Source organism: Drosophila eugracilis, unplaced genomic scaffold, assembly GCF_018153835.1.
Source record: "Drosophila eugracilis isolate 14026-0451.02 unplaced genomic scaffold, ASM1815383v1 contig_1781, whole genome shotgun sequence".
Lineage (NCBI taxonomy): Eukaryota > Metazoa > Arthropoda > Insecta > Diptera > Drosophilidae > Drosophila > Drosophila eugracilis.
The window spans coordinates 206,797-233,311 of NW_024572623.1; the positions used below are offsets into that span (position 1 = coordinate 206,797).

General features: G+C 45.3%; 3 protein-coding genes across 3 annotated transcripts; 2 read left to right on the top strand and 1 right to left on the bottom strand.

Moving 5' to 3' along the window:
- The first annotated feature begins 18,937 nt into the window (after positions 1-18,937).
- Positions 18,938-19,508, top strand: LOC108113489 (MD-2-related lipid-recognition protein). The gene has a single exon (XM_017224075.2). It carries the CDS (start codon positions 18,949-18,951, stop codon positions 19,423-19,425), a length of 477 nt encoding a protein of 158 aa, XP_017079564.2. The 5' UTR covers positions 18,938-18,948; the 3' UTR covers positions 19,426-19,508.
- Positions 19,509-20,124: 616 nt separating this feature from the next.
- LOC108113487 (MD-2-related lipid-recognition protein-like) lies at positions 20,125-20,799 on the top strand. The gene has a single exon (XM_017224073.1). It carries the CDS (start codon positions 20,159-20,161, stop codon positions 20,636-20,638), a length of 480 nt encoding a protein of 159 aa, XP_017079562.1. The 5' UTR covers positions 20,125-20,158; the 3' UTR covers positions 20,639-20,799.
- An 862-nt stretch (positions 20,800-21,661) lies between these two features.
- On the bottom strand, positions 21,662-22,678 carry LOC108113494. The gene has a single exon (XM_017224079.1). It carries the CDS (start codon positions 22,633-22,635, stop codon positions 21,763-21,765), a length of 873 nt encoding a protein of 290 aa, XP_017079568.1. The 5' UTR covers positions 22,636-22,678; the 3' UTR covers positions 21,662-21,762.
- Between the last annotated feature and the right edge of the window lie 3,837 nt (positions 22,679-26,515).

Consider the following 26,515-nt stretch of genomic DNA (forward strand, 5'->3'; position numbering starts at 1 on the left):
GCTTTAGCTTAACATTGCTCTGTTAGCCCATATCGTAACTGTTAAGCGGCAGCAATGCCTCTCCTCACGTAAGCCCCGTGACGTAAGCCTACGTAAGGGTGGCCTTTTCGATTCGATGGCATATGGCAGTTATACGGGATTTGACTGTATTAACATTTGCTGGATTTTCTGTTTTATTGACCGAGCGACTTATTACCATTAACTTTTCCACCAGCCATCAAATTTTAATTCGGTTTCATTGAGGTATTACTGAATTTCTTTTTGTCAGTCCACAGTTTGTTAAATAATTATTTAAATCCCGTATTAAATTGATGAAATTTACTCTGAATTTCATTTTATACACTTTTCTTGCTAAGTATATGATATAAGAATGACTAAATGATTTTAGTAAGAATGTTAACATTCAGGCTTAGACGAATTTAAAGGGAGTCAAATAAAATATATTCTGTTTATCATTTCTGGAAAATATCCCCTGTGTGGCAAGTTATATGATTAATACCCCCACGCAAAAAGCTGTTGATCGGTTTTCTTCCGGGGAATTTCGGCGGTGCCAGATGAAGGGAACTTTTTCCTGGGAATCCCCTGTTAACCCTTTCCTGGCCAAATCGCTGCGTTAACGGACAAACTCATTTGCACTTGCGATTGCAAAATTTTCACTGCTGCGATTTCCGAGTAAGAAATACCGAAATCGTTCTGTGATTGCCACACATTAATGATATCGCTGCGTGATGTGTTCTTCAGTTCTCTGGAATGTCCATCAATGGACACGTCTTCGAAACGACAGAAGAGCAGAGATTCCCAAAGAATGGAAGAATTTCAAGCGGAGAGAGGAGAATGCATGATACTGCGGCTCCATCAACAAGTTGTGTGGCCTCTTGGGATATTTTTTCATATATTTCGCTGCTCAAAGAAAGTTGTACAAAAACCAAAATCATTTCAGAACACAGAAAAAAGTATCTAAGCTAATGACTAACTTGGAAAAAACGCGAGGAACACAAACTACAAATATTGTCAAAAATGCACTCACACTAATGAGTGGTCTTTGAGAAAGAACAGAAACAAAGAGCAGACTCAACAACATAATAAACAATTTGTACATTAATTTTTAATGCGGTTAACATGTGTTCCCCCTCTCCCTCGCACTCCCACACCCACACTCAGCAGTCAAACACTCGCTACGTGTGTGTGTGTAAGTGTAAAATAGGTGGAGCTTCATAATTTTCTCACTTGAAACGAATTCTCGCGAGAGGGAAAGAGAGAGCCAGCGGAGCGAGCGAGCGAGGGATAGCGAGGGAGAGGCCGCTTTTTTGTTGCTTCGCATTCATTTTGTATGTTAATTAGTAGCCGTTCACTCGCGTGTGTGTGTGTGTGTGTGAGTGGGTGCTCGCTTGCGTGTGTTGTGTATCTGTGTGAGGTGCCGTGGTGGCGTGGGTGTTTAATGAAAAGCGAGCAAGGTGCGCACATTGGTCGTCACTGGGTTGCACCTGTTGCGCTCACTCGATTGGCGGAAAAGCCCGCGGGAAATGTGACGTGGGAAGAAAGTGGGGTGTTGGTGGAAAGAGTGTCAAGCCTCATATATCATGCACATTTTTTTAATTTTAACCGCACCATTATGAATAACTTGTCAAGGCCTTGCTAAAATTGTAGCCTCCCTGAGTTTTGTAGATCTTAATCCCAGCCCTGCAACTACCCAGCACTTCCTGTTCCCAAAGGAGTCGCCTTCATCAAGCGCGTAATTGACAAACATCCGAATCGAAATACAAACGAACTCCGTGGCGAGTACCTTCAATTACCGCTTCCCGCATTCGCAGTCAAGGATTTTCTTCCCAGGCTCTCGAAGGCAACACCCACTGTAGGTTCTTCATTTAAATTGGATTTGTCGATCATTTTCCAATTCCTTCCTCGCCCTGCTGGTACCCACATGAAATAAAGTTGGCTAAGTACTGTCGGGGGTTCCGCTTTGACGTCATCGACTGGAGGTATCAATTAATTTCACTTTGAAAGTGCGAGCCAAGGACTCTGGGAAAATGCAATCCTTTCCCAAGGGGTGGCCGCCAATCGTAGATCTTAGATCCTAGAGGGGCCCTTCAGATGTCCAGATGGGGATTGAGTTGCATGCATGTTTCTTGTTTTTCCACAATTTTTAATTAGCAGTAAACTTTGCGCGGCCCCGAAAAACAAAAGAACCCGAAACCAATTCGATTCGAAACCGAACCGAAAAGTAATGACAGCATAAATACTTTCCAGAGTGGTGGTTCTGGCCTCGGTGGTGCAGAGTGATGCACGTTTTGGGTCGCCACAAACATCGGACTCTCGGAATCGGAATCGAAATCTCAAGTGCTCTCTGTTCTGCGGCCGAAACTGGCTCATTTCGTTTAACACTTTATGTGACATTTAAGTGCCGGGGAAATGTCAAATTTCCTCCTCGTCTCCAAAATGCATGTACAGCGGTCTAAGCCCCATTTCCCCCCTTTCTAAATTTCAAGGGGTTCAGCTTGATGGGGCGGTGGTGGCTTTAGTCAAGTGTCTGGTTCTGGTTCTAGTGTGGGAAGATTTTCCCCCCATGTAAAAGTGAACATTCTAAAGTGCGATTCCTGATAGAAATATATTACACAGAAAGGCTTACAATTACCACTAATTTAGGCAATAAATTAACTGACTTACATAATAAATATGAAAAACCTTTGAGAAATCTAAGAAGACTTTCCACCATTTCCCCAAATTATTCATTGATTTCTATCAATGACAACATTCGATTGACTGAAATTAGCGGCGTTTTCTTTGTTTTTATTGTCTGCCCGAAATCCCTTCGGTTCAGCCTTAAAGTGTGCCAACAACAACTGTTATCCTTTGACAGCCCTAACATCGTCATCATCGTCATCCCAAACAGTGTCAGGGCGATCATCGTTATCTGTTTTCATAACTGTCAATAGTTGACTCTTGTCTCGTAGTTCGAACTGCATTTGAATGTCTGGGCTCAGCCTCGAACGGCTTGCCCGTTTTCATTCACGAAAACGGAGCAGCTGGAAAAGGTCCTTGCGGGAAAGAGAGGGCAGACGATTTGGGAAATGGGAAATAGTCAGGCACGTGTGCGTTGTATGGCAATGATTTTGTGGTTCGGCTTTTGTAGTCCTAAGCGGCCTAACGGTTTACCTGAGCTATCGAGGAAAATGCTATAAAATCAGGGCTTGCATTTGCTGATGCGAGGAGTGAGTGTGGCGAGAGAGAGAGAGGGAGAGCGAGAGAGAGCACCCGCATAGTTTTGGAAAACTTTACCGTTTCTCCACTCGAATCCGGTAACTTAATATTTTGTCGGCCAGTGTTTATCTAAAGCAGAAACTGTTTGCTTTGCGTTCGAGGGAAATTAACGAAAATTGAAACAGATACTAGGGCACACGTCACCGAACTCGCTCTCAGCTGAGCAAATACTTGAAAAGGTTGAGGACTCGTATATGGTGCTTCGTCCTTCGTCCTTCGAATAGATGTAACATTAGCTGCTAAAAGGTTAAACACTCGCAGGCCTCGGCATTCCTGAAAAGCTAATCAAAATGCAGAAATGCCTTTCGCATTGAAACAATATTTAAGGCATAAAAATAATAATAAATCCCATTTGGCCGCCGGCCACCCGTCAGCCCGTCAGCCCGCTCGCCCGCCCAATGAAAACAACAACAAACAGCCAAGGGATCAGGACACGCTCGCCGACCGAAGTTTACCTTGATGCGGCCGCATCAGCGGACAAAGTGAACAAACAAATAAGCAAATGAACGCTCTCTGGAAAAGCACAATAATGAAAATACAAAAAAACAGAATGGAAACGAGATTGCGGCACGCGTCTGGCGACCTACCACAGGACAAAGGAAGCCTCCAGGACTCGCGGGCAGCGCAATCGAGCAGCAAAATCAAAGCAAATTCAGACGGCGTACAGTGGGGCAAAGGCGGAATAAAGTGCAGGGTAAAAGCAGAGGGTTATCCTTTAGGAAGAGTAATGTGTATCATCTTTTTAAATCTAAAACTGGACTAGTTCGTACTGTATAATCGATAAGTGTTCTTTGGTTTACTTCAATCCACATGGTATTTTCACATTTTCATAACTCAAATGCACTTTCTAACCACCCATGGACCACTGTACTTTGACAACAACCAGCTAGATGGCGAAAAAACAAGTTTCAGTCACCTTTTTTCAGTGATTGGTGGTGGATTCTTGGCTGGCAGTCAGACAGAAGACAAAAGTCAGTCACATGTGGAAACGTAACAGATTCGGGGGATGAGGAGAGGATATGGCTTCCACCTTTCAGCCGAGGCTGAGGTTGTTCTTTCACCTCAATTGCAGCAGGAACTGGAATCGAGATCGCATTGTTGACATCATCCTGAAAGAAGCGGCAGGAACGACAATCCAGAAGTCCTGTGGGGTAGTTTTGAGACCAGGATCAGCCCTCATTTGGCCATTTGGCCTGCAGCTACCTCTGTTTGTTGTAAGTAATCGCCGTCATCATCATCATCAGCAGCCTCATCGATGGGTGGAAAGGCGGCCGTCAAGGACAACTGGCGACAACATGTGCGTCATCGCGGTGGCAGTCGCCACGTTCACTCATTAGGTTTGGCCCAAAAGCGATTTTCTATTCCCGTTTTCTCGTTTTTTTTTTGGCTTGAAATTTATTTTTGCGAAATTGCGCAGGAGAGTCGCCGTGGGTGCTGTCCTCATCGGTGGCGTGGGAAGCGGTTCTGTAACCAATGAATCCGTTCACCCGCTCATCCGGGGGTAGCTTTTTACCTTGTTCCTCCCGCAAGTACATGTGGATGATTTTATTTTTCACCTTTATCGCTGCCGGCCATGTGTGCGTGCCGAGATTTAATGATTAACGCTGCAGCAGCGGCAAGGCTGTCCACTTAAGGGCTGGAAAAACGAAAACAAAAGATAAATAGAGAGGAAAATGAGCAAAAAGCTGGCAGGGCAACGCTCGCCAAATACCCTGGAGGCTTGCTGTTTCGCAAAACATAAACTCATTAAATTATTTCATGAATCACAATGCTTTTTTTTATTACTAACGTACTAAATTCTTTCCCTGAAAAAGTAAACAAAGATTAAAAACAAAGTGCTAAAGTGAGGAATATTTAGCTCAATGATTTAATTTTAAACAAGATGACTCATAGTTCTTATGAATAGTCTACCAAAATGAGTTACTTTTTAGCCCTCCTAGCAATAAATGTTTTTCGAATTTAATCTAACCTACAGGAGGAAACCAAGGTCACTTGGAAATTATCTTTGAAATTTCAAAATATTTTCGAACTTTTCGTTTTCGTACATTTCTTATCGGTTCCCCCGAGAATTTGATTGACGCAGAACCTCTTGAAGTCGAAACGAGAAATGGGAACTGTGCGGGATTTTAATGGGAATAGGATTAAACTCGTTCATAGGTAATCGAGGCACTCAGGAATGTGGGTCCCCGGGGGGCTATAAAATGTTTGATAAAACACAGATAGTCAAAAAATATGATTTATGTTTGCCAAAGTAGAAAAACACAAAATATTTGTTATTTTCGTGGAAATGAGAACTAAAAATCAAAGCTAAGTTGCTGCTGTTAGTTAATGGGAGTTCCAGAGGATCCTTCAGAGACCGCTTTCTAGGGTACAAAAGCAATAAAAATAATTTTCATATGCACTCCTGTCTGTCTGATATAAAAGGTAAATAAATATCCCGCGTCGGCTGGACGCTCTCTATCTCTGTTTATCTGTGGATGTTTCCCTGCGGAAGAGGGGGCTGGTGCTTGGGGGGAAGTGGGTAAGCCCTTGCAGCTGAGGCAACGCACGTTGCCACAGGAAGCTGGCCAAAGTGCCGGAAGTGCGGAAGCTGCCGCAAAGTGTGCAAAGGAAGTCGGCGCACTCTCAAAAATAGATTTTATCTAATGTTTTGAGTTTTATTTTACGATTTTGTAGGTTTTTCATTTAGTACTGCAAATTTGTAACGAAAAAATATTTAAAAAATATATTTCGATATTAAGAAGTAGGCCTCGTATTTTTCAAAGTGTACAAACACCCAGCAGGGCGTAGACCAGGCCTGATGACTAGTTTGGCATTCAAGATTGCCCCGCATTCGGACAGCTTTCTATACTCCGGTTCCTTTCGCCCGTATGTCAGCATTTTGCAATGCGCTAATCTGTCACGCTCGGTGTTCCTCTCTGCGCCCCCCCCGGCACCCCTCTCCCATTGTTCCACCTTAGGACTTACCTGGCCGCACCACCAACTCACCTCAGCGCACCCCATCCCATTGTGCTCCTGGCAAATCGCTCATCAACCCTCTTCATTTACGGTTTAGCATAATGAAAAGTTGCCGATGATGAGGGGAGGGAGGATGGGAAGCGAATGCAATTTGGGGTTGCAAAGGGCGACACCTTTCGAGGCAGGGAGGAACATCTGAAATGGGATATAGAAGGATATAGCGGACGCATGCCCGTCGCATGCACCACGACCAGCATTAATCCTTCGGTTTTGCAATTGTTCAATTGTTCATGCCGCAGATTGAGTCTCCAGGTTCAAGCTGAGGGTAGTCTGCAGCAGCAGCACATTTGTTGCCATATCGCGATTTGGTATTCCTGTTTTGCCCCTGAATTATGAGACATATATATATATGTATCAAGGTGTGGATATGGCACACGAGTGGCAAGTCAAGTGGCAGGCTTGCCAAAAGGGAGGAAAGGCAACCTGAGGCTGCAATACTCTTCCGGATGTCATAATGAGGTTTTAAGTAGGAAAAGGCTTAACCTATGTTTATATTGGAAGTCTGAAACTTAAAATATATAAATATGATGCCCTTAAAGTGCTCAAAATAACTCCAAACAAAGGTAAACTACCCCAAGAGAGGGCATTCAAATCATTTTGAAATTCAAAGATACAATTGTATCTTTGCCGAGTTTCTGATGCGTTTTTCCCCCTGTTCCACTTCCACTCTCTGTGGCAGACTCAATCCTTTGACTTTGTTTTTGTTCTGCTGGCTTCTCAAATGCCAGCTGACAGATGGCATGTCCTGCAGCCGCCTCCTGCGGACGAATCCCTCGGCTGCGGCTGCGAGGGAGTGGGGGGAAGTGGCTGTGGATATGGATACGCATCGACTGCATCCTTGTTGCTGGCACACGTTACTCTTTTTGCGGATTTTTCACCTATTTTTTTATGGGGCAGCCACGCCTGCTGTCATCTGAACGAGTGGGCGGCCAGCAGATTGGTTTCGTCTGCACTTTTTTAGAGAGATTTCCTTCCCCAGGACCCCAGATCCCAGTGTTCGGTGGCATGTCTGTGGTTGTGCTCAACATTTATGGCCAAGTTTTTTGCAGCCAGCACCAGGAAATGGCTCATTGCACTTTGGCTACACTGAAAGGGCATTTAAGGCGCATTTCCTTGGGCGAGTTTTTCCCCTGGTGGGAGGAGCTGCTTCTTCGGTGGCTTGGCATAACTCAATTGGATTTTTTCAACCTCTCTTTGCTGTTGGCAGAGGTAAACCGATTGTGGAAATCCAGGGCATACAACCCCCCCAGCCACTCGAATCCGCTAATGACACTCAACCTGGCAGCGCATGATAATGCAAAATTGAAAAAGGAACTCGTTTCATGGTGGTGGCTGGAAGGACAAAGCGTAGGAAAATGCTAAAAAAGTGTACGCCACAAAAGGGAAAATTTAAATTAGATTAATTGATTGAAATGCGAACAGTCTGGGGTGATTGTCGCAGTTGTTGCACAGTCCGCCCGTGTTTCGCAGCTTCCTCTCTGCTCCGTGACGCTCTGCTCTTAGTCCCGGATCCGGGCTACGTGTAGCCGGAGGTGTAAATAATACGGATTTTGTTAAACCAAGCGAAAGTCATCATCTGCCAGTTTTTTCGCTCTTCCCCGACCTTCTCTACAGTGGCCCAATCAGAATGGTATTGAAATGGGCTCTGGATGGGATTAGGGTACATGCTCGAGTAACTTAATGTAAACTATTCGGAAGCCAGGAGGAGTGTGAACTGAAAGTAATCTCATTGCCCAGAACGTGCCTTTATTTTAAATCCTTTTGTGATTAACAAAAAAGGTTATTGATTTGCAGAGGGGGAGTTCTTTTTTACTTTTTAATCAAATGAAATACTTTAGAGTTTAATTTAGTTTTTATGATTTGAGAATCCATTGAAGGGAGAACTATAAATCCTTACTAAAGTGCTTTACTTTACACCTTCATTTTCATATTTCCAGCTGCCAAGTTCATTCTCAACTTAAAATCGCAACTCTTAAACCTGAAATAAGTTTTTCCCCGCCATGTAGTTCGTCGTCTTGCTTGGTTTTCCCATTTCGCCTGGAAAACAAAGCCTAATAAAGCGCTCAACGTCAATAAGCCGCCACATGTCGTTGCATTTCCAGATTGACTTTAACATTCCTTCGCTTCGTTTTCTGCAACTTTCTCTGGCGGCAGTTCATAAAAATGACGCGTCAAAATTAATAAAATAAAAAACAGGGGGAAAACTTCATTTTTTAAAGGCGAAAACAGGCGTGTGCGTGCCTTTTGAAGCCTCTGAGCGGACTTTTCGGATGCAGAACGTATCTGTCGGATGCATTTGCGGACTTTCGGGGCTGCTGTGACACATGTGAAGCAACGGTGGCTGCCTGCAACATTTTCCGCTTCACTTTTTTACCCCTGCTGCCGCTGCGAAAGTTATTAATTTTAATTGACTGTTGTGTAATGTGTCGCTGTCGCTCCTCCAAGTGCGGCACATTCCGCCCGACACTTTGCCATTCGACAGCTACGGCGGCCACTTCACATGCCCCCCAGCCCTCTGCTCCGTCGAAGAGCGGTGGCAGTCCAAGCCGACCAGAAGTCAATGTCCTTTCCTGGCGGAGCTGCAGTTCAGCCCACTGGATTGGCTTTAATTAAGCACTTAGGCACTGAGAGAAAAGTAGTCATGTTAGCTCTAACTTAGCAGAATTTGGGGAAATAAGTTTGATTTTGAAAATGTGATTTAAATTCTTAATTTTTGGTCCATTTATGCCTTCCATGGATTATCTTTAAGCTCAAAAACATATCAATTTCTGTTGGTTTTAAACTTTAAAATAGTTTTTAATTTAAGCCCAACTTTTTCTCACAGTGCAGCGGCGTGAAGAATCGCTTCGCACTTTGTTCATGTCGTCATTTGGCGTCTAAAAATAGCCGCCAGCCGTTGGCAATTGCATTAATATTTTGTAACCGTTGTAATTAGCAGGGGAGTGGGTGGGAAAGGGGTGGTGGCGTGGCATAGAAACAGCGATGGCTCAGAGCTCCTCTCTCGATGCCTAATTGAGGTATGCGACAACCACTTGTCACTTTTCGCATAAAATGTTAATTGTTGTAGCTCGGGAAAAGGCGCCAGTCGATCGGCTAGGAAAACTTAATGCATTTGCTGGCGCCTAAACAAATTTTTGAACTACGACCGCTGAGATGGAAAATGGAAATGGAAATGAAAATGCAGCTTACGAGTGACATTATCAACGGATCTTTGATGAAGACAAATGATCGCGTTGGCTGCATTTGGTGCATCTTGTCTAATTAACGAGGAAAATGCCGAAGCCTCAAAGCTTGGACTTTGGCCGTCTTTCAACGAACGGGAAGTGCGAATGGTGAGGAGACTGGGTCAGCGCCTCAGTTCTGAATGATCGATGGAGTTCACCGAGGAAGCTGAAAGATTGAGATTGCAAAAGCCCAGATACGCAGCGTTTTCCCACACTTTTCGAGTTGGTTCTGATATAAAGTTGGAAAGTTTTCTACTCTAAACACGAACTAATATTTCTGAAAGAGCAGAAATCAGTTAGCAGGCAGTTTTCCTGTAAACGTGTTAAATGCCTTCATTGGCCTTTAAAGGCCCTCAGCTATTCATGCGGTGGCCGGAAAATGTGTAAATTCATAACTCAGGAGCGGAAGGGAGTGGGAGGGTCGGGGATATGTAGCGGCGTTAACGCCCATTCAGATTTTTCGGCTAGCAAGCGCCGGTGCGCCTGGTGAAATTGGCACGAGATGCGGGACAAAGAGAGGGTTTTAGAGGGTTTTTGGCAGAACCAGAACCAGGACCAGAACCAGGACCAGAACCAGGAACAGGAACAGATCGCACGGCAGGCGGGCTCGAGCATAAACAAAGTGTGAAATTTGTACCTAAAATAAAAATGCGGCAAAAGGATGCTGGGAGGACGATGTCTGCATTTGATTTCCGTTTGCCTTGCGAGGTCGAAGTCGAATTTTCAGGCTCGGTTTCCAGCTCCATGCGGATTCACACCTCACCTCGGCCTGAAATTTCAGAGAGCGGAGATGGAGGAATTTCGAGCTGCGAGCTGCGAGCGGAGGGAGGTAGATTTTTCACATGCCGTGGCAAACATTTGGCCGACACATGGCCAAATGCCGCCGAGAAATGTATCCGTGAGTCGGGCTTGGGCTGGGCATCCGTGAGATACTCGCACATTCGTTCGTTCGGATACAGTCTGGTGTGTACCTACGCCTTCTGGTCACTGCTGCCGATCTCCCCGCCCTCGCAGGAATCCTCCTGCTATCCTTTGTGTAAACAAATCAAATGTTCTGCGTGTTTGCTGTTTTGTCTCGCGCCAAACGATGAAGACCAACAAGGACACACTGGGGAAAATGAGTGGCTGATTGAGAAAAAACTGCATGTTTATTAGGAGTTTCTACTATGATAAAGATATTTGCGCTTTTAACGTTCTTCTAAGTCTTTTTCTGAGTGCAGCAACCGCTCAAAAACAAGCGCAGAATTGGAATTGACCCGGCAAATGTCTTTGTCAACAAGCGTCAACAGCCCCGAACTGAAGTGCTCGAAGTGGAGCCAAGTTAAGTCAAGCCAGGCAAATTGCCTTTAAACTGCCAAAGAGCGGGCCATGCGATATATATATAAAGTGGAATATATATGTTCTTGGATCGCTGGATCGGGGGAGCAGCGAATGTGGCGAAAAGTTTTTGCAAATCAGCTGAAATTATGAACTTCCTTGCCATTGCCCGGGCGGAAGTTCATTTTAGTCCGCAATAAAAGTTTGCATCTCCTCAATGCTCCATTCGTTCTCGAGCTCCCATCTCCCAGTTCCAGAACCCAACTCTCAGCTCCAGTTTCTATTCATGTTCATGTGCAAAAGTTTTGCGCTTATATAAGAGCATCAAATTTGCATCATTCACTTAAAACAAACACGCCGCACAAAGGATTCTGGGCGCTGCACAGAAAGGCAAACAAACAAACAAATATTAAATGCAAATACGAGTGCCGAGTGGCGAGGAGGAAAGCGAATTGGGATCAGTTGAGTGCGCCCGATATTGGGCATTTATCGGGGGATATAGTATGTTAGTGGGGGCACCTGAGTTGGCGAAGTCGTATATATCTGAGTAATCAAAGCAAACTTTAAGGGCAAAGGAAAAGAAACCTCGGCAGCGCATACATATTAATAAAGTTACTCGCAAGGATATGGCCTTTAAGGTCCTTGAAGCAGCCCAAACTGCTGCTACGCGCATAAAAGGCAACGTTTTTCTAGTTTTCGATTTGAAAGACAAACTTTTGCTGTTAAACCAACAAATGCCAGGCCAAGCACACAACCCAGCTCGGAATCACATGCAGAAACGGATTCCATCTGGAAGAGGAGATGAAGATGGAGATGGAGATGGCGATGGAAATGGAGTTGCAGATTCGAATTCAGAAGCGAGTGGGTAGAAGCACCTCCGAGAAAGGCAGCCCAAGGAGCATCACGCATGCATGCAAATTGCTGAAGGAGCTCACAGAGCGGAGAACATTTTAGGAATTTATAGTTTTCTCTTATTTACCGACAGGAAGTGCAATTCACAAATCGTTAGCTCAACCTCAGGCGAAGGACTTGAGAAATCGAAGCGGAAAGCCTTAACCCATTAAGGCGGCAAATGCAAGTTGGAAAGTCTTTTAAGGGAAGTCTTATTACCAGTAAGATGCCTAGCAGTAAGATGACTCAAACTTGATTTTTCAATGGGGTAATATCAGTAACTAAGTTTACTTTTTGCTTAATTTAAATCTTAGTTAAGTAGGTTTATCTCTTTTCCCTGATAGATAACCCAAAGGACAAGAAACGGGTTAAGAACTCCCCCATATCATATCAGCTTCCCAGAAGTTGTGTAAGGTGTCCCATTCGGAAAAGAAACTTATAATCAACAGCTTTGGCGGCTCAGCAACTGCCAAAGGCACAAACTATCTCGGATGTGTTTGTGTGTGTGGGGGAGTCTAAGTATTTCAAAATAACATAAGTATCCTTCGGAATCCCCCCTCTCTCCTTCAAGAAACTTTCGATCCGAAGTCCTGTCCTGCAGCAATTCCCCAAATGCGGCCCGTGTGTGCATTTAAGCCACTTTTACTGAAACTTCACATTAATTTCAATTTGCTGCCAGTAAAAGTTTTCCTTGCACGTCCGCAAATTGCTTTTTGGGGAGGATCTGCGGGGAAGGTAAGCCATATATGGGAACTTTAACACTTTGCGGTTAGGACTTGGCTTTCGATAGGTGATATCCTGACAAGGACGCGACCAGCGAAAGCCAAATAATAAAAGTCAAACTTGCTGACGCTAAGATATGTGGGAACTTTCGGATTTCGATAGTAAATTTGTTATAAATTTTGGAAAATGTGTAATCCTACTGCAGGGTCCCAGATTCCACTGCCACATAAGGTAAGGAAACCAACTTTTGTTGACCAACAGGTCACGATTCCCTGTGTGCAAATTCAGGCTTTGTTTTCATTGTGATTTCATTTTTGCGACCAGAGATGGCCGGAGGGATTACTGTACAGGGGAACCTTTGTTTTCGGCCACCCAAAATGCCGTTCGCGGAAAGCACAAGACAAACACACAGCCCCCGAAATGCGAAACGTGCTGAAATCTGCTAGCTCGACACTCCACACTCGACTCAGCCCCTGACTTTTGAGGGCGGCACCTTGTGATGACGACTCCGAGATGGTGGCAAAGAATCGGACTCTGATTCAGCTCCTCCGTAGATGAGGAGGGGGCAGGGGAACCGATGGCGGTACGCCCACATGCGACATTTCTTACGTGACTCGGCCAGATGAGAGTCACATTCAGATTCGGTTTCACATCCAGATATTCAGGTTCAGGGCCTCAGCTGCGAGCTTTTGGCAATGGACAGCCATGGAGTCATGCGGCTGATAAATTTGCGTTTCCATAAATGACAGGGTTTGGTTTTTAGAGAGGGCAAACCACCGGGCACATGGAGTGGAGGACAACCCTCATTAGTCTTAATAGTTTAACGACTAACTATGGTTCGTTCCTTAATGAGCTTGACTGTCGGCCAGTTAAATTTTATAAATTAGAAAGGGTCTCGAAATGTTTTGGCTCTTGAGGAGGTTGGCCAACACCTTTGAGCCCAAGAAGTTTGTCTCGGAACAGCAGCAGCTGAAGTGGACATCCTTCTGCACATTGAGAAAGGGGATCATAGGGGAAGTATTCATATTTAAGATTGATTTATAAATATTTGTGGCCTTTAAAGATACTTCGTTGCTTTTCAAAGGGTTAGGAATATAATTTAAGATGCATTTAAATACAATTTTAAAGACATTTCTTAAAGTGCATCAGCACACGGCACGCTCTTCTGTCCATTTCTTGAGCTCTTAGTTTGTAATCCTGTTATTCGAATGTTGTGTGTCCTTTATGTCCTGCGGGATATGTGAAACTTTGTGGCCCGATAAAGAAGAAAGACATTTGCATACGAGGGTTGAAAGTTTTCGGACAAGTTGTGTTCCTACAAGAAGTAATGCAGAGATATGATACCCAATTTGTAGAGGTAGTTGCCCTGGTGAAGTGTAGAGAACGAAAAAACCAGAGGAACTTCCTGCTACTTTGTCCACATTTATTTGTTAGCCCAGCTGTCACTCACCTCGGCCTGTCTGTCAACCGAATGTGTGTCCTTGTCAGCTCTGGTGGCCACATTCCGCACCAAGTTCAAGTGCCAACATCACCTGGTAAGGCCCCAAACCCAAACCATTAGATATTCGGTGGGAACCCTCTGTCTCCCCTTTAGAAATATCTCTTTCTCTGCATTTCAGTGGCCACCCAGGGAGTTTGGCTTTTTGCAACGCAAACAAAACGTCAGTCAGCCCGAGAGACTGGGGCAAAACCGCGAACTGCTGCCTTGCATTTCGCATTCAGCTGCACGAGCAAAAATCTATAGCAATATTCGATTCAAGGATTCATATTTAGTTATTATATAAAGCTAATCTAATGTGATTAGTATTTAAGTACTCTAAACTAACTTCTCTTTGACAGGTTTAACAAAATCCAGAAGAACTTAAACGGCTGTCGAGATTAGGTTCCGATAGACTTCAAAGCTGAAACAATGAGAAATTTCTACCAAAAATCACTGAATTGGTAACCAATTTCCTCGATACTTCCCTCAGTGTATTTCCAATGATTATCTGCTTCCACAGCGTCTCAATGCTGGGCAAAAATAGTGCGCCGTGTCCGACGGTGTTTACTTTGGCAGCACTTGAAAACAAAAATGCAAAACCGAATCAGCATATAAATCGGCAGACAAATCCCAAAAGTCGGGACCACCCGCGCCGGCGGCGAGAAATGTTTCGAAATTAATTACAATTAAAAGTTTTTGGGGCTGTTTGCCGGAAAGCGGGCGCACCTTGGCCAATAAAATGAAAATTTATGGGTCACACATGAGCGACGGCCCGAGGAAAATGCGTGCCTCCTCAGCTTTCCCAGCCTTATTAATTGGCCGGGCTTATCCGGGGAATCCAAGGCAGTGGTCGCCTCTCAAAGGCTTAGGGCAAATTTGTCTTGCCTTGGGACGACCGCAAGTCAAGGCAGGGATGCACTTTGGAAAAGAGTTTAATCTTCTAGTTAACCAATCCTCCCAAACTCTTTAGTTAAGTTCCATTTCTCTCAGTGCTGAGAGTGTTCTCTGTTCCTGGAAAGGGACGAGGCAAGTGGTTGAGTGGGTTAAGGAGCACTCTCACCTCCGCCTCGGCTCGCCAAGGGATTCAATTTGAGTCTGAGGGCCTGCCACATGTGTGTTGGACTTGATGGCCCAGATAAAACGGCCATTCTTTTGGGTGAGATTGTAACCAATTCCGGGTGCTGGCTGTAGGTAAAGCGATAAGGTTGGATGGATGGAGGGATGGAGCCAGGAGCACACATGCTGGGAACCACATAATAATTCTTGAGAACAATGTAAGCGTCAATTGTGCATGGCCAATGTACGGACGAGTATGTGGGTAGATTCTTTGGCCCGCTCTCCGCCCCCAGAGACAGACCTTTCGCCCACATTTGTGTGCAGACTCCTCAGCCTGAAACTGAGGCTAAGACTGAGACTGAGACTGAGACTGAGACTCAGACATCAGGGGACAAAGACGACAACGTCGGCACATGCCACACGTCAAGTCAAGAAATTTAAATTAAAAACCTTTTTGCATGAAATGTTTCGTTTGCCTGCAAGCATGATGCATATGTTTCCACTAGTTCTGGGGGTTTTCCCAGGGAAATGGATGAGCAGACTGGGGTGAAAGCATTACAATGTACAAGCGAGACTCGGGGAAAAGTTGGACATTGCTGGCTAAGCAAGAAAGTGCTGGATATTAATTGGAAGGGCTTCGAGATGATATATGTACTTAAGATCCAGGTTGTGGTAAAAGGTATTAAGATGCTCTACACTTTCGTGATTTCAATTTGAAAACCACACAATCTTTGGGGAGTGATTCATAGAGAACAAGAAGCTGAAGCTGGTTAGTCAGCAAAGGAAGTGGGTGACCCCAGGTTCACCGAGAGTGAGATCAATTAGGGATCAGAAGATAGTGAGTGAGCTCACTCGGCTCATTTCCTCCGTTTGGCATTGTCTCCGAGTGTGATTAGCTCACTTCTATCAGCATCATTGGGAAAATGAAAAAGCCAGCCACTCGTAAATTTCAGAGCCAGGGCTTTGTGCCTATAAAAGTAAATCAGTTTGAACTCGAACTGCCCCTGCCCCTGCCCCTGCCCCCTCTTATTACTTTCTTCCCCTACCCTCTCCCCTGCGAATATTTTTCTCTCACATATGCCAGTGGCAATTAATTTGCGTGCTTAATTCGCCTAATTATTCCAGGCAATAAAATTTTCAATACACTCAGATGGCGGTGATGGTGATGATGCTGCTGCCGACGAGGACGGGGCTCCCTTTGTCCACACCTAGAAGGGAGGCGAAGGACACGTTTAATTCAATTCGCGAAGGTTCCTTGACTCGAGAACTGCTTTTTATTTATATTTTCCTTCTTGGCTTAGTGGGAATAAAAAGGCGAATAAAAAAACGAGAGCGACATTTAAATTCAAATCGCTGAAGACGCTGACAAAGAAGCGGCGCCACACGTCGGATTAATTTTATGTGCCCCAAGGAGAAGCGTCTCCAGGACATTCCTCGCCCTCGCCCTCGCTTCAATTAGATGGAAGTGGAAATGGCAGTGGCATGGCAGGACCTCGAGTCCTTTGCCATTGGCTGGCTGCAATGGTTAAAATCGAATTAAGCCACGGTGTCGCATACTTTTGATCTCCCCCGTCAGCCAATGAAATGTTGCACTGCTCGTCGAAATGTCCTTACATTGTCCTTGCCGCCCCAACGGAGGTATCTCCTCCTCGTCTCGGACCATTTCAATTTCGGTTTGCTTCTCGCAAATGAAATTAAACGAAGATTAGTCGTGTGCTCGCTAGATTATTCCGAGAAATAAAAATCCAGCAGCTAGAAGACAACCAGCGTTCATTATTTTTTCGTTTTCGTTTAGCTGGCTGCCGCGGCGGGGGTGGCGTTGGCGGCTTTTCCTCGGCGCTTATTTTTATTTGTATTTTCCATTCGCCCAGGCGTGGTGCTCGCTTTTTTTATGGCCCCTTGAGGTGATTTGCCCAAGTTCGCCGTCCCCATTTCGGGAAGAGTCTTAGGGGGGCTCCTTCCTTTTAGGGTGTCACATTAGTGGAGCTGGAAATCTGGGCAAATCACAAGCTACATTTAACCCGCAAATGATGGCCGGCTTTGGCATCAGCTGCAATTTATGAAAGAGTTTCGGGGCACCGAATCCTGGCTAATGAAGGGAAATTAGAAGGAGGCTTAGGGAAATCTTTCACAGGAATTCACTGGCTGAAGTGACTCTTAAAAGAATCAAATTAAAATGAATATTTAAGTAAAATGAAGTTTAATTTAAACTTATAAAAAGAGTTGCCCTTTCTTACTTAAGGAGGTGAGGGCCCTCTGATAACCTCCCCCTTACCCTTTCCCCCTTCGTGTGTTCAATTAAAAAATGGCCACCATTAATTGCTAACCAATTTGCAGTCCAGGCACTTCCTTGCCGGCGTCTCAAGTGCTCTGTGCTGGATTTTCCCGATTTTCCTGCTGCCACTTTGATGAGCGGCAGTCCGTGTTGACATTTTCTGCATATTAATTGAAGACAAGGCCTGCTCTCTCCTCCCCTTTGTCCGTTTCCCTGTAACCTCGTCCACCCTTGGCTTAATTTGCGGTAAGTTCATTAAGTAATAAAACATAAATTTCGTTTTTTTCCCTTCGCCCCCTCCCCTTCAGCAAGTTCTTGATACTTTTCCCATTTTTTCTCGCCGCTTTTGTTGTTTTTTAATGCTTTGCATATTTCTTTAATGAATTAATTCTGTTTTGGTTTCTCGCCGGGTTCGGCTCTGTTGATTCACCGTTCACTGGACTTTGATAAAAAAAAGGCGCAAAGTCGCCGCGGCAATAAAACTGAGGAAAAGCGCCGGGGGATGGGCGGGCTTGGGTGTTGCGTTTAATTTATACGAAAATCATTAGGGGAAAGCGGCTGGCGGGGAAAACGCGTTTGTCGAGTGTTAATTATGCTCTGGCCGGCGAAACTTTTCTATCAATTTTCGGAAATATAAATTTGAGAGCGCAAAAACATGTTTTGCATATGAAAACGGAGATGTGGAAAACCGAGAAAAACAGGGAAAATGTTGCGCTTTTGAAAGCGCTTCTCCTCAGCGGCTAATTGCATACTCCTGGGGATTCCTCTACAGAAGATGAAAAACCGTTTCTCATCGAACGGCAATTGCGGAGAGACACTGGGAGGAAAAGGTAGTAAATTTCATTTCCATTTCATTGCAAAGTCGTTTCATAGAGAGAGACAGGCACCTCAGCTTGCTTTCTCTCAGTGTTTTTGGGGGATGGGTTGGCCTAGGGGTGTCAGGTTGTCAATCGCCCTGCCCGTTGTTTGTTGTCTCTGATTGTTGACATGCATTCCCGCAAATGAGCCGTGCAATTGTCGGGCTGCCTCCCATTGACAGCTCCCAGTTCGATCCTCATCCTGGGACCCGCGGGATTCGTCTCGAGTTTCAGAGAAGCGCAGTTTCATCTCCGGCTTCCCTGACTGACAACTGTCGGCTTCCATCTCGGGGTCCCGACACTGAAAAGTGTGACGATTTATTTGGCATATGGCACGGGGTGCCGCCTCGGAATCAATTGGTTTTCCTTTCAGGCAGATGATTCCTTAAAACTGCGACACGGGCATTGACAGCCTCAACTGGACATCATTAGTCTTGGCTGGGATTTCTATCTATTGCTAGTTGACTAGTCAGCGGTGTTTAATGGGTTTCCTTATAATATAGCCATTAATTATGCTCGAATTTTCCCCATTAACACTGTGCTTGGTGATAACATTCATCTGCCTGCTGATAAGAACTATTCCAGAACTTGAAAGTTAAGTGCTTTTTGGGTTTAACCGAATTTATTAAATTGGAAAAAGAAACCAATATACAAAAATATTTAAGAAGTCTTCTAGGAACACCAGAATAGTTATTGAGAAAGTAATTAATATTTAAAGATTATTAGTTTGAGGCACTAAAGGAAGTGAATATGCTCAGCTTTCTAGAGTAGAACCCTCCTATCACCATGATCCCATCTTATAGCCCGCAATCGAATTAATTTCAGTCCGAGTCCGACTTTCAATCCGCCATGTTGCGTCTGAGCTGGCTGCTGCCAACGATCGCCTTTGTTCTGGGCCTGGCCCCCATCTCCGGGGAGATAGTCAACTTCCAGACGTGCGAGGACAGTGTGGACACCTGCTCGATCCACCAGGTTAGGGTGACGCCCTGTCCGGAGGCCCTTAACAATGCTGCCTGCCGCATTCGGCGGAGGCACAGGTTCACGATGAGCTTCGACTTCACTCCCAACTTCGATGCCGACTCACTGGATGCCAGCTTGGGCTGGGCCAAGTCCGAGACTGTGGAGCTCCCGCTGCTCTCCATGGATCGCGAGGCCTGCAAGTACACCACCTGCCCCGTGAGGTCCGGAGTGACGCAGACCTACACCAACAACATGCTCGCCGATGCCAGGTTCCCCCTGAGTCCTTACACCATTCGTTGGGCCCTCAAGGATCCTGTCACAGGGAAGCGCTGCTGCTTCACCCACGACATCAAGGTGGTGCGCTAGGAGAACTCCTAGACTTTGGTATTTAGTTTAGAAATGTTTTTTTTTCCTTAAATATACAAAGCACTGAATGAACATATCCCAAATGAGAAGGATTTTTGACTTGTCTTCGGGTTTCTCAATCTATTCTCTCGATTAATTTCATATTCCTACTGTTGATTACTGCCTTTGAACTTCTCCTTCCCTATATTATAACTTTTAATTAGACTCATTTCACCTTGATTCTCTCAGCATGGTGACACAGAAAGCGGAATGCGGCTGATTAGCAAGGCAGTTTTCTTATTCTGTGACTAATTAGGTAGAGTATTGAGACTAACAGGACGGTTTTTACTCTACAAAAAGTTGGTTTCCTATTTGTAGTCTAAAATCAGAACAAATATTAATATTTTATCTCAACGCTTAAGTTGATCTCCGAAAGTGGTTCTTGAAAACAGTCCTTGTAAACTTCATGTTGATTTATTTTCGAAAATGATTTAAAACTCAAGTAGTGTTATGTTTTTGATCGAAACTTTCCGAAATGTGTCACGCAGTGAGGGCCCTCCTCGGCACCCTAACACTCTGAGTACATTCCGATAAGGAAAGCCAATCTTATCAGCCGAGACACGGCCTATGTTCGTAGGCACAGATGTGACCCGCTTGATGGGGTCACACGGGTCCGGGTCCGGCGATAAGCCCGCTTTTGATTGAGAGTCCGTAGTCGGAGTGCCTGCATTCGCAGTCCGACTTTCGATCCACCATGTTGCGTCTGAGCTCGCTGCTGGCCGTTGCCTTCGCCTGCGTCCTGATCTCGGGGTCCGTTTCCGGCGAGGTGATCAACTTCCAACCTTGCGAGGACAGTGTGGACACCTGTACCATCCAGCAGGTCCGCGTTACACCCTGTCCGGAGGCACTTCAAAATAAGGCCTGCAACATTCGCCGCAGACGCACCTCCGAGATGAGCTTCGATTTCACACCCCATTTCGATGCCGATACCCTCGAAGCGAGCTTGGGTTGGGCTAAGTCGGAGACTGTGGAGCTGCCTCTCATCACCATGGACCGAGAGGGCTGCAAGTACACCAACTGCCCCGTGAGGTCAGGAGTCACCCAGACCTACACCACCGCGGTGCCCATCGAGGCCAAGTTTCCCCTGAGTCCCTACACCATCCGTTGGGCCCTGAAGGATCCCGTCTCCGGAAAGCGCTGTTGCTTCACCCACGACATCAAGGTGGTGCGCTAGGAGGAGGTTGTGACTCGCATGGTCAAGAAGGCCCCTTTTGATATCTGCCCGACAAATTTAGGAATTTGATTCATACTTTTGTTTCCGTTTTCTAAAGTGTTCAGTGAAATGATTACTCTTCTTCGAATTAAAGAAACTTGCAAGTTTTTAAAGCTGTCAAACTGCGACTTTTATTCTTCTTTGTTAAGTTTTACAGAAAATACTTGTAAAAATATTCAAATCTCCTCTTAATTCTTCGCTCTCCTGATTGCAGGGAATAAATTTATTTTCTGTTAACGATTTAGTGCGTTTTTTAATTATTTGTGAGCAGGGTTACGGCCCACTGGGGACCACCTCGAGGAACAAAGATATTTGCTCCAATAATCATCAACCTGCTGGCGACTAATTTGGGCCCCAAGGCCCCGGGGGCAGCAGAAGGAAAATGTATAAAACTTTGATTGAACTTTTGGGTGCCATTAAAAAGTCGCTCTCCCGCCCCGTTCTGCACCGTCTTCGTCAGATTTCCTCGCCGGGTCTTATCAGCGTCGTCAAACAATTAAAAATTGAGCACTTAAGTTGTGGTCATAAAATCATTTGTTTTTCCCTTATTTTCTTCTCATTTTTTTCGGCGTTTTATTGTTTTTCTGCTCACATTTTTCAGTGGTGGAAAATTCAAATAGAAAATCACTTTTTCTACTCATTGTAACGGACGGTGAGGGTATATTGTTGTGCCTGGCATTTGGCTACTGGGTGTTAAGATAGTCAGGGAAATGGTTTATGAAGTAAGTTTTGACTCTAACAAACCATCTATACGAATGGTTTATCTTTCTCAACTTGAATATATATATTAATACCTATGCCCCGCCCCTTTGTAGTTAGTAGGTATCTCTCCTTCGACACATCTCAAACCACATCCTTGCCACTTAAGATTCTTCTGCGCTTCTTGTTTACCTAAACGAAAACGTAGCCATATTTCCAAAGTGGACGGGGAAACGGTCAGAAGTCTGATAGGCCTGACCCCAAAAAATAAGGCAAACAACGACAGACTCTTGAGCAAATAATAATAACAACGAGGGCAATCACAGAAAGGACTTTAAGAACACATTGTTACTCAATTTGGATGCTGGGAGTGCCGGGAAAGAGATTCAGAGTAGGGCATTGGCCTCGCCGTACTTCTTGCCCAGAACGTAGGGAGTTTTGGTGAGCTGCGAGATGATTTCGCATTTGACTTGCTCGAAGCAAGGTGTGGCATCCACGTAGACCACTTCCCGCCGCTGGCTGAGGTAGGCATTGAGAGCACGCTCACTTTTCCGGAACTGAGCCATCTGCCGGTCCAGGAAACTGATGTGAGCCTGAGGTCCTGGCGAGTAGCTATTGAGCAGGATTCGCATGCGGGCCATACGCTCGTCGATTTGCAGGAAGACCAAGCGGTTGGGCGGTACAGTGAAGCCCTCGAACAGCTCCTCGGCCTCGCACTTGTTATTCGGGTAATTGATCAGTATCCAACCCCTGTGCAGGGCATCCTCCTTGAGGAGCCTGTGCTGGATGAGGTTCCCCACTGCCTGGGACCTTAGGTAAACGCAATCCTTCTCAATAGCCTTCTGCAGCAGTCGGGTGTGTTCGTTCTGCCTCAGACTATTGATGCTATGATAGGCCAAGACATCGGCATCTAGTATCAGAAGGTTCCAGCGTTGGGCCAGCACATGAGCCAGGGACCTCCGACCCGATCCCGGCTTGCCATGCAGCACTATTCGGTGGTAGAAGCTTCCAGGCAGCTGGTAGAAATCCCCCTTCACTCCGCGATGGAAGGCATCCATGACTTTGGTATAAATCTCCACGCCAATCCGCCTAATGTTCTCGCCCATCCAGCGGCGCACATCTGTCACTCCGTCCGCCACGGAAATCTCCGCCAGGAGGCGGCTCATCACCTCCATCAGCTTGTGCTTCTCCAGGTAGTACATGAATCCCGCGCTGTACTCCACCAGCATGGATCGGTCTAAGGTGGTGGCCGTGGACATGGTGCTTACTTTCTTTCAAGGTGTTTTCAGAAGAGTTAACGAATTAATGAAAGTTAGTTTAAGGTTTTTAAGCCAAGCTAACTGAGTTCATGAGATCATGAATGTCTTCTAAGGGGCTTGCTGAGTTGTTTTCCCTATCGAAGGGTTACTTAATATCCTGTCTGCGCAAAGCCCTCTCTTCTGCCATGTCTTCTATATAGCCCATTTTTATAACGAGAGCTTAATGGAGAGCATTACCATTAAGACGACTGAGACTGGGACTTCTCTTATTGTTAAGATCATATTAATTGCTTCCGTTAGCATATTAGAAAATGGCGCGTACTTCCGGGCAGCTGGAGAGGATTTGGTAGCAGGGAGCTGAGAGGCCATATAATGGCCAACTAATGTCTTGCCAGAAAGCGGAGCCAAGAAAGGCCGGGCCAAGGCAAATTGGCCTCATATGAGAGTGCAGCTAGTTGGGTGACAATATTTTGCAGCGAATTATGACAGCTCCTTTGTCTTTTCCCCCCAAGAAGCATGAGGGGAATGAAGGGGAGAAGATGCCACCACCCCCAATGGGCCACATTAACAATTTAAAAAGCAGGGAGCCAAGACTACTAACGGTCTGCAAAGTGTTGCCAAAATGTCTGTCATACTTTATGCTGTCTTATGAGTTGCCCGGCATGTCCTGGCCAAAGCCAAGAATCCCCATAAGGATGCCTTGAATGCCTTCTTGGTGGGCGTTGTGGCTGTAGTGGTGGCTGAGTGGGCTAATAAAAACTAGCTTGCGATGAGATATTGCATCCTGTTGCTGTGTTCAGTGCTGCCCTGGCAGGACACTCTCCATATTGTTATGTCAAATATGCTGTTAATATCTTCCACACACTAATATCGCATCCTTTGCTCTTGGGTTTATCTTGGCTTGCCTCCTCCAGCTGGCGTCCAGGCGGAAGGCGGCAGAGACACGCCTTCGAAATGCATTCGGGAACGGATTTTAATTATATAAAAAACTCAAATTCAAAATATGAATTTGATTGTCGAGTGCTTTCGGCTGTGCCGCTGCCACAAAGAGCGAAACTTTTTAATTAAACTCAAAGCGAAGCGACGGCGGGCGATAACAGCCCGACAGCAGCTCGTCTCAGTGCTCCAAATTACATTTCGTCATTATGGCCAGCGTCCACATAGTCATATATATGTGTGAGATATATATCCTCCGATCCGGGTTCCTCTTCATTCTCTTTTAATCGCCAAAATTGTGGCACAAGCCACCGCCGCTGCCGCCGTCGTTTGACGCATCTCGCAGTTATCAGAGAAGAACTCGCGGATCGAGTCACGCAGCTGGGAGACAAGATGGCGCCCTGGAAATGCAAATTGCAAAATGGCAAACCGAATTCCTGAATGCCCTTAACAATAGAAAAGTAAATGATTTTTATCAATTTATTAAGTTTAAACCACATTTTGTGGGCATAGAAAATCTGAAATGTGGTTAAGAGCACTATTTTAGCCACATTTCCTTCTTTCCATTCACAATTTTACTAAGTAAACTTGCTACTAGAACCATTTTCACTCTGCACATTCTCCTGATATTGATTTCGATTGCTAAGTTATGGATACATATCCCACTAAAATGATATGCTATCTTTAAAAGAGTGAAAGTTCTGTTCTGAAAAGAGTTTTTTGGTATGAAAGACCTTTACAATTTCTAGAAGAGTACCCATATAATCCCTATTCCCTATTGTGGTTTGTGAAAAACTACGCAACAGATGAAGGCATGTAAAGAACGAAGATTGACTGCACATTGTGAAACTGGCACACGCGGAAAGACAAAGACCAGGGGCCAGAGGAGCTCCGTGACTTGGCTGATTTGAAGAAACTAAACGTACGAGTGTAGTAGAGCCGACCAACCTCATTATCCCATTGCCAACCGTTAAAAACCGAGTCGCAGTATGAAAGTGATAAGGAAAGTGACGTTCGGTGCTTGGCACGGCTGTCGAATAGGAGAAACCCGGTGGCACTGTGCACCGGAAACAAAAAGTGATAACAAAATTATTTGGAAGCTGTGGGTGTTATATGTCAAGCTATGCAACCTATTATTCAGATCAGTACTATGACTGATGAATTATTTTTCAGAGTGTGGACTCAGTTCTAGCTTAAGATAGTCGGCTGCTTTCAAGTTAGCCGACGACAGCGCTGGAGTTGATCGCAGTTCAGCTGCATCTTGGCTGCGATGCCGAGGCCTTATCGGGCCCGTCGCCTGGTGGACCTTATCGACTTCCTCCGAGGGCCCTGCCTCGGCGGGCCGGAAGTAATAAGCACCGTGTGCTTATCAATTTCACAATTGCACAGGGCTTTATCTTTGGCCAGCATAAAAAAGCCCGCTAAATGAGCGGGAGGTCCCTCCTTGGTCTTTCATCCTTTTCCTCCAACCGCAGAGCCCTCAACACTCAACGCCCAGCAATTAAAAATCATTTTTCATCTGCCGTTCACACAATTGCTAGTCAACTTTCCATTTTCCCCCAGAGGACACACGAATCTATGGCAAACAAAAAACCCAAACAAAAAAAAGAGAGAGTGGCAAACAAAGCCACACATCAACAGGCTGGAAAGTCGGGGGAGACGGGGCTTTGGGGTCCTGCATCACTTTGTCATGCCGACAATTTGCTGCCAATATTTTGCCAATTTTTTCTGGTGCGGATTCCTCCGACGGTTTGCCTTCAATTATGCAGCAATTGAAAAATTACTACGTGTACAACAATTTCGGTTTCAGTTCAGTTTTTTATCGTGGAATTAACAGGGAAAAGGAAAGGGGTTGAGGGTTCATTTTAGGCTGGCGGACAACAGGTTTAAATTTGTCACCGCAACGACAAACATGACAAACGCCAAATGAAGCGCAAATTTAATTACGCAATTTTACTGGATTAACGGGGAATGCAACCTGAAATGCGGATAAAAACAAATTTAAATATGCCGCACACATGTGCCTCGGCATCAGGTTCACCCTTTCCACCTTGCTTTGGTCCACCCCATGAGAGCTCTTTGGCCCGGTCAGAAGCCGTCTAGTCGCGTAGGTGAGTCGTAAATTTACGCGCCATTGTTGGCAGATTTGTACCCTCTCCCTTGGTCTTCTTAACCCCTTGTTGACGCCAATGTTGGACACCTCCTCCCCATCTCCCCCGCCCCCTCTGCACGTGTGTGTGGGTGTGTGTGTGTTATCTTCCTTTTTTGGCCTTTTCACTTATGCAAACGGAACATTTGAAAAATATGTTGGCAGGATAAACAGCAGGGCCACAAAGTGCAGCTGATGCCCAGACGAACTGGCCTCTCCAGACTGCTTTCTGCCGCCCTGACATTTTAATGAGCATGCAACGCTGCAACGTGCGGCCCTTGCCCCTCTTTTTTTTTACAGAGGAAACAAAAGGAATTTTGAGCTACCAAAATTGATTTTGAAAAAGGTTTATACCTTATCAGAGCCTTTACATATGATTATTATTAAACCTTTAAGATCTCTTCAACTTTTAAGTTACAAAACTCTCCAATAAGAACTTTCTCTCAGTGCATCCACCCATTTTTCACACCCACTCTTGGCCGGCCAGCATCCTTGTTAAATTCATTAGTAAAACGTTGCACCTTCAGCGCAATTTGCAGGCAGAGATAGAGGGTCCGTAGCACACGTCTGTTTGGCCTGATGTTGCCACACAGCACACACGAAATTAAAACCCCCCATCCCTCCGGAGACCTCCTCCCGAAAAACCACCCGCAACAAGAATAACAACAAAAACAACAACATCCCCACCATGAGCAGGCAGACAACATGACATGATACCGATACTAAACTGACACTTTGACATGGACTTAACCCTAAAAACGCTTTGTTGGCTTTATTGGTGTCGGTTGCCCTGCT